This window comes from Argentina silus, assembly GCF_951799395.1.
Source record: "Argentina silus genome assembly, chromosome: 9".
Taxonomy (NCBI): domain Eukaryota; kingdom Metazoa; phylum Chordata; class Actinopteri; order Argentiniformes; family Argentinidae; genus Argentina; species Argentina silus.
In genome coordinates, this window is record NC_139663.1 from 17015128 (window position 1) to 17023781 (window position 8654).

General features: G+C 44.6%; 1 protein-coding gene across 1 annotated transcript; it reads left to right on the forward strand.

Annotated features, from left to right (window-relative positions):
• Window positions 1-140: 140 nt before the first annotated feature.
• LOC310809204 (uncharacterized protein) lies at window positions 141-7509 on the forward strand. The gene is made up of 5 exons (XM_083676396.1): window positions 141-370; window positions 1157-1266; window positions 4026-4124; window positions 4421-4594; window positions 6076-7509. Exons 1-5 carry the CDS (start codon window positions 220-222, stop codon window positions 6268-6270), a joined length of 729 nt encoding a protein of 242 aa, XP_083532522.1. The 5' UTR covers window positions 141-219; the 3' UTR covers window positions 6271-7509.
• The last annotated feature ends 1145 nt before the right edge of the window (window positions 7510-8654 follow it).

An 8654-nucleotide genomic window follows, 5' to 3' on the forward strand; every position in this document is an offset into this window, starting at 1 on the left:
AGATATACAACTGTTCTGTCTCTATGGTGCAGGGACTGTCCAGTGCCCGGCGACGTCACGGGATTTGAGAGCGCGACAGTGCGCCTCAGGACTCAAATACTGTGGCATGTTTACCGAGGTGAGTTACCCTGATCCGACTCTGGTCTGGAGAAGTCGTGTTCATCGCATTGGAATGGGACAGGGGATGAAGAGCAGACATCTATCTGATCTCGGTTCCTCATGATACCAGAAGACCCCTTTTTTGCCTACAGACTCCGGAGTTCAAGATCCAAGGGAATTGACCATTCGTCAGAGATGTCCACCGCTGCAACTCCAACCATCCCCTCGTCACAGTTAACATCGGATCAACTTACAGTCATCGTGGCATCATGTAAGTAAGCCTTTAATCTCTCATATGTCACATATTTCCGTGATATTGATAGTAACCTTTTGATCAGAGAATAAAATCACACATTAATCCCAGACATATTTTTTGTAAACAGCCCTGCTGTTATGACGAACACCTGCATTTTGCTTTCTGATTTATATTCACTGTAGACAGCCGGTTATTTACACCAGTGATGGATAAATTCACTTTATGAAAGCACTGCTAAAGTGGTGTGTGATAAGGAATATATTGAACAGATTTGTTTGCCAGCTGTGATCCCTGTAGATAGAAGCCTATTTGCTTTCCATGTGACATTTGAAACAGTTCAGATTATTATTGTCTATATTTAGAACCTAGAACCTATTTGTATTATCTTGAAGCTGCCAGTGTTATGGATGGACTGAAGAACACTATCAAAGGAGGAATTATATGCTTTACTTCACACTCAGATTTGACTGTAAATTCACTTGAAGCCTGGAACATCTAGACTGTGACTAACATTGCCAATTACAACTTCACATTCTATATCACCATCCACAGAATGAAAACATTATATACGCTTTATTTGATGTCCACAGCCTCTCAGCTGTGTCAATAGTCATTCCATTCAAAAATCCATAACACATTCTCAACAGAATGATATGACAATATTCCAAACTCTTGTTTTCACAACTTAGAATGGACCTTTGTGTGTAGGCTTTAGGACAAGCCCATGCTGTGATTATAGGAAGATTGGTGCCTGGTTAATGCTGAATGGTTAGTTTTCTTTCTTTCCCTCTCCTTTAATAGTTTCCTCTCTGGTGTTCTTTGTGGTGATTGTGGTGCTGCTTTCCATCATATACCGGAAAGACCCTCACTGCTGCAAAGTCCACTCCTATCAGGACTCACATGGAGACCTGGTAAGACCTCTACAGTACCTTATTGTTATGTCTTACAGAATGATACAGAAGAGTAAGAAAGTGTCCCTTGAACATGTTCCACTTTGGCACATTACAGATTAGATCAAGTGACTGAGGACAAAAATACCATGCAAATTCAATGTAGCGCCGTTAAGAGGTGTCAGGTTAAATTTGCATGATTATGGGGAGAGGCTCAGAATAAATGTGATATGATCATTGTAAGACCATGGATTTGCATTGATGGAATTAGCAGTGCCTGTTGATCTGTCCTCCGTTAAACACTAACTGTGTAAAGTAACTGTGAGCGTGTAGGGTGTAAAGTAACTGTGAGCCCCAGGGTGTAAAGTAACTGTGAGCCCCAGGGTGGCTGAACAGCATTGGCACACAGTAAATTCCATTGATACTTGCATTGATTTTAATGATGTGTCAATACATCCCCACCACCATTAGACTACCACAAACTGATTTTGTTTTACTTTCAAGCTAGCATATAAAGACTCCTAAGAATACCTAATATCAAAACACATGCCTGGTATGTGATGGGGTGCACGTTTCAGCGGGGGTTTTTTTCATCAGGAAGAAGAAGAGATGATATTTGATTATTGTTTTTGTTCCAGTCAGATTGCACACCCACAATATCTTTGCTACATTCAAATTCTTCCGCCCCGGAGGCGCAGGCAAAGCAGTGATGCACAGTGATCGAAAAGTTAACCAAACTTTGGCCAGGGGACAGGAAATAGTGGACAGGAAGTGTAAATTCTCCTCGGAGCTCACTCTTGAGTTGCTGTCCATCCTCCATGTTTCCACTTCCTGGCCTGTGTCCCGCCTCCTCGCCTCCCCAGGTCCCTGGGGTAGTGGTTGTGTGTTATCTCTGGAGCACAGGGACACTGCTCCTCATACCTTCCCTCTCTCCCACGGACAGGAAACACTAACTCGTCTGCTATGTTTGGCTCTGGCCTCAGTGGGTAGATAAAAGTTGTGTTGTCTCATGTCAGGAAGAAACAGGCTTGTCCTCTTGTACACGCTGGTCATTTTGACCTGTACTGCTGTCAGCTGGAGTCCCACCACACATGGCAGATCAGACAACTTTGCCCTTGCCATCTCCTAACATATTGTCAGGTTGGGGTGTCGGGTCTCAACTGTAAACATGGGTGACAGACAGTAAATATGGAGAGCACTGGCTACATAGAGATGACCTAAGGGAAGGTTCCACCTTTCTGGAGGTGAATACACAGTTAGCTAGCTGATTGTTGTTTGATGAGGAAATGCAAGAGATGCAGTAATAAATAGCTCTCTCCATTGAGACCAATTCATTCGAAAATTGCTTTTTTTTCACCCTCTTATGTCCTGAATTAATTTCCTTTTGCCTGCAGGCGTAGTCACTGTTATAATTTTTGGCAGAATTTTCTTTGGCAGAAGAGGACAGTTGTATTTCAATATCATTACAAGGACACAGACTTGAAGGAGGGCCAGATTGAGAGGGAGGCTCTCATGGAAACAAGCCTCTGTCATTGTTTTCCAACAGAACGTTTACTTTCCTCTATCTGCGTTGAACCTTAACCACATACCTTCCCCTGCTCCAGTTTTTTCCATGAATAATGGGCCAGACCCTGCTGTGGGTGTTGGGGACAGAAGGGACAATAGCCGTCCTTCAGGTCGCGACACTGAAAAAGGCACACTGCCGATGGGGTCCTCCCCCGATTTCAACTCTGATTTTACACGGTTGTGCTTTTTCACACTGGCTGAATCGACGAAAGACAACAAAAGGACAACTTTTTTTTTTTTTCCTTTTCTGAGGACTTTTTTTTTTTCGCCTCTTGAAAGTGCAAACCAGTGAGGGAAGGTGACCTTTGACATGACTGCTTCTGTGGCGACTCTCTCAGTACCATGCTGGAGGGGCGGTGGCAAAGGTCAGGGTGCGTCACTCTGAGTGCAAGTGATGTCACCGTTCAGGCTGGCACCATGATCTGCTTTATATTTTGAAGGTGACCATTTAGTTTGAATGTGCTACTTCTCTTCTTGTGATTTATAGTTACACAACTTTCCTGGGAACTTCGCTGCAACGTTGCTCCTAACGCCATGCATCCGCAGACTGAATTTAAGTCTCAGTCAGGCAACAAATGACTTTTCTGTGATGCCATGCCACCCAAATGACGTATGGGGCCATAATGTGTATTGGAGCGTGCTCGTTAAGCGGTACCTGCTGCAGTTACAAGGGGAGACAAAGACGTTGAAAAGGGCCACAGTGTGTGGTTTGTTGCCTGGGACCCTGATGACACAGTAGGACACAGCATTGTCACCCACACAAAGAGCCTCATTTAGGCCCTGGGGTAATCACCTAGTTTTCTGGCAGGGCTTTTTCAAGAATTCCAGCACCTCATACAGTGGGAGCCTGCCTAATCTTGTTTGGGAAGGGGCTGGACTGGGAGGAGGCACGGAAACCAGAGGGTGGTCGTCCTATTGGCTAGATAATTTATGGTATTGGTAAACCAGCCGGGACCCACAAGGATTAAATAAGGCTTGCAAATTGAACAATCATGGTGAAATGAGGGAATTCCTGCCTAATTAGGACATTAGGGATAACGTCAAGGAGGTTCACAACATGTTCATAGAGGTTGTTCGCTCAACTTCTCACTGTCACTGTGATAAATAACGGTCCACCATACATTACTATAACAACACATCCTGTGGGGGTTACTCTGCGCTGACTTTCCCATAACACATGCTGATCTCTGTCCCTTGTCTCTGTCCTGCTCCAGGATGGCCCTCCTCAGTACTACAGCAGCAGACAGACCCTAGTAGGCTCCCCCTGTCTGGAGCAGTCTCCGGACGTTATACAGGACAACTCTCATACCCAGGTAAGAAAGTTCAGTAATGTGTGAGCAATGAACCAGTACTCCAGTGCCTACCTTGAAGCCCCTGGACCACCATAAAAATCCCTCTGTGTAGAGCTTCAACGACTGATAAGACTTAGCATGGGGGGGTAAGGCGCTTTCGGTGAATACGGTGGTCACTCAAACAGTGATGCATAGACAAGGAGTCTCCATGGCCACAGAGAAACCGGTTGCGGACTACATCCAAAGTGTTTGTAAAAAAGTGTTACGTCTCCAACACTGTTCCATTGGGTGTGTCGTGTCTGTTCTCCCACAAACAGCAGGCAGGTCAGATGTTCCTCATCGGCCTGCCCTCCAGCTACCGTCTGCCCGCCCTGGAGGCTCCTCTACCCAGGCTGCCATCCTACGAGAGCGTCAGGAAGAAGGACCGCCAGAGACAGATCCACTTGATGATCGCAGACCGCTTCGGCCTTAACGGCCCCATTCCGACTGAGGTAAGTTACCGTGGTGTGGACAAGTGTTATAAATGATGTACATGACTTATATGGTTGTAAGTAGACCTCAGTCTGAACTATTTCTATGAAATCTTGATTCAGCTTGGAAACCAAAGAAATACCCCCCCCCCCCAAAAAAAATAAATAAAAATAATAATAATCATAACCCCTATAAAGTAAAGAAGAAATACCATTTTGACCCAGGTCTGCTTTTAAGTAGTAGTCTTATACAATTCTTTAACTGCCTTGTTTTATGTTTTGTGAAGTCAAATCTTCCAATTTTAAAAAGTCTAACATCACCCCTGTCCTTTGCAGAGGCCTCCCATCTTTAGTTTTGTCAATAACAGGAGATAATGAGAGAGAGAGAGAGGGAGGTTGTCACATAATGGCTGTGCTCTCATATTGTACCAAGAGCTTGTTGGGAGATTAGCTGTTATTCAGAGACAGCTGTAAACAACAGCCCTATCAGCTCATCACATCCTCAGCTGCAGCGATGCGCCTGCCGCCCTTTTCTAGGTTTTAACCGTGTTGATCTTTCGCTGAGCTCTGACTTGCGTAACGCTCGAGCAAACGAGGTAATGAGAAAAAGGCACATCAAACATGATTAAGGCTCGCGTCCTGGGTGTAAACAGTGTCGGAGAATGCAGCGCTTTGTGCTTTTCTCTGATGTTTTTTTTTTCTCCTCCTTTTCTTTATGAAATGACCTAGTGAATGAGTGCACCTCAGGTATGTGGTTAAGGTGTGGGGGGGTTTGGGCTGGGGGCGGGGGCGCTCTTAATTGCCATGTCTGTGTGGTGGCCAGGGGGGTGTGGTAGTGAAGTGAAACTGGCCCGGTACATGTGTGGTGTGTTTCTAGGGCTGGGAGAGGCGTGTAGGGCAGGGCTGTCCCTGCCGCTGTCCCAGGGCCCCCAAGCAATTCAGAGATAAGAGGACTCAGGGAGTCAGGGAGTGAGGAGCCGCCTGATGAGGGAGATACGTACTGGAGGAGCGCATGTACGAGGCAGTCAAACGTGCACCACGCAAGACTAATCTGTAATGTAAATACAAACATGGTGTGATTGCCTTTTGTGTGATGTAACAAGGACACTACCGGGCAACAATCTAATCATAGGACCTTATCTTATTCTGAGTATTCTGTGCCTTTTCTGTGCTGTTCCACGCATGGATTGTCCTGGAAAACATTATCAGTGCAGTTTAAAAACAAACCACTTGTGAGTGTTCCCATACGGGGTGACTCATAGCCTTGTATATAATGTTCTTTGTAAGAATGGGAGACAGACTTGTTTGTGCTTTAGCCAGCTCCTTCTCATGCTGAATTTGAGGTGACTCAGTCTAAAAGAGTCTAAAGAGTCTCAAATTGTCTTCTCAAAATGTAGCTTGGTTAATGGGACAACACACTCAGACAGTGCCCCTTAACGCTGTTACATTCACCCAATGCAGTGCTCTCTAAAATCTTTCTCTCCTTTCTGTCTCTTACACAGCCCCCTCCGACGTACGAAGAGAGCATCCGGCAGTCCGTGGAGGTGCCCTTCGATATTCTTGCGTCTGTTGAAGACCCCCCCCACCCCCAGAGCATTTACCCACAGCAGCCTGACTCAGACCCCACCACTCAGTCAGAGGCCCCCCCTCTGCGCCTCTCCGCTCAGGATACCAACTGTGCCCCCCTCCCTGTCTGAACATTTGGGCGCTCTACTGACTCCTGCAGGCACATGATGACGAGGGTAAACTGCAAAGTATGGATGCTTTTTCATCCAGCTTGATTTGCCAAACTGGTCAGAGGATATGGAATTGCGCAGATTCTCAAACTTGGGTTGACAGTCAGCTCCAGAGACCGGCGGATCGACTGTTCTGTCTGAAAGGAAGCTTTGACAGTATGCTGGAAGACTGATGGTGACCAAAGATAGGGAGGTGTTCCTCTCCACTGCCTCTACAGAGGATTACTCCATAGTGAATAACTGTGCACACTTGAATCAATGTCCAAACCTCCTCTTGTCAGTTGTCATTTCAAACTGGAGCCTGAGCGAGCCTTGAGAGACCTGGATTGACTTTCAACAATAAAAAGGGAAACGGTCGTTCAGATAATGCTGTGACACTATCCGAGGTGGCCGGTTCATCTCATGCCAAAGAAAATGCACTGTAACAGGACAGGACAACCGTGATAGAGGACACTCCTCTGCATATATACGCTACTGAAAACACAAAGACCATTTATGCTGTGAACAGAAAAAAGCACCAAAAAAGGGAAGAACGATCTTTCAGACTTAAAAGAAATGTTGTCTTGTATTTTAGATTGAATGGTACCCCTGCCCCCTCTTTGCATCACTTTATGGATTAAAGTGGTGTGGATTCTTTTTGTCTGTTGTAGCAATCTTATTTTAACTATCATCACCCTCTGTGTTTAGTACTGTGTCTGAGCCAAAGACCTATGAAGGTCTTAATATGCTCCCATCTTGCCGAGTGTTGTACAGCTTCTGCTTGTGTTTTAGCCCCGGAACCTGTTAAGAGGGGAGGTAAACACCAAAGGTGTTTGCTTTGTGTGTCTTTTAGCTGTGCGTTAGTCATTACAGGGAAGTTTCACAATTGGCTTGTTTTATTCAAGACCTCTTTGAATGTGAATAGTGAGACGGTTGTGACGCTCGCTGTAAAACGCCTTTTTTTCACAAGTTTACTTTACAAGGTCAATTTGTCTGTCTCCCTATTTGAACAAGTAATGTAACACAAGTATGTAGCTTACTTTCCCTTCCCAGTCCATTACGTTAGTAAAAGGTTGACATGGAAGTTAACCAAGCAACAGGCCTATTGAAATGAACATAATGGTGAAATACTTAAAGTAAATGACTTGTCAAGGCATGTCAGGAGCCCACATAGTTAAATAAATGTGATGTGACCTATGCACACACATCCATGCATTCTCACTGTACAGTTTTACATTATGTAAATAAACTGAGTTGTTATAACATTTAGATGTTTCTTTTGTAACTTCTTATTCACCTGAATAGTTACTTGCAATGATTGTATTGCTCTAGGAATGTCATAATGACATCGTTTGAAGAGGAACATTGTCTTTGTATTATTGAGCATTGAATATGAGTGAAACACCCTTCACTATTGAAGTTCAAAACAAAACTCCCATGTGAACTATCACTCTTAAGTTAACCGCTGACATCTGGTGGCCAGTTCTGGAAATGCTGATCTCTGAAGACGACAACATTTCACCTCTTTTCCACTTATCAGTTTGAGACAATACTCTCACAGACACATATTACCGATGGCGACATCATTATGTTGAGGTCATTAGATGACGTGTTCACAAGGGCACCATTGTCCTGTTAAGTGCCTAATGAGGGAATCAGGAGGACACTGGCAGAGGTCCCTGAGCCTCTTCACAGCTGGGCTCCACAGCAGGAAACAGCCTTCAGGAAGAATGAGAGAGAGAAACACTGCAGGCGGAACATCTTCCATGACTGTGTTCTAACTGAAAGACAGAACACAACTGTTTGGTAATCCCCTTGAGCTCTCCTCATAAAGGATGAGCCTCTCATACTTGATAAGGTCACAGGTCGGTTGTTTCGTCCCTAAAACCGTGGTGGTGTTGGGGGTGTTGGGGGTGGGGGGGGGGGGGGGTGCATGGAGTGCTGTGCTTGCTTCTCATCACTGACATCTTACCATCTAATTAAGCATGCAGATTTAGTCTTTAGGGGGATTAACTGACGGTAACAGAAAGGCAGGCTTTGTTTGAACTGGAATTACTTTCTGATAACTCTTCCAATTACAAAGAGGGAAAGCAAATAGTGAAAGTGTTTGTTTTCATTACAAGTCTCTAACGCTCTCTAAGCTTCTTATATTGTCTTCATTCATCTGTAAAGGACTCTCTGTAATTGTTACTCCCTGGATTCACATCAATCTGTTTTATATGTCCTTTTCAATGAATGTCATTTAAGAGTACTCTTGGTGGATTCTTTAAAGTCAAATGTCATTGAAGCTTGACATCAAGATTAAGTATGTATCCATAATTTGATTCTTACAATAATGGCATTCAACCAACCAAGACATTGGTGTA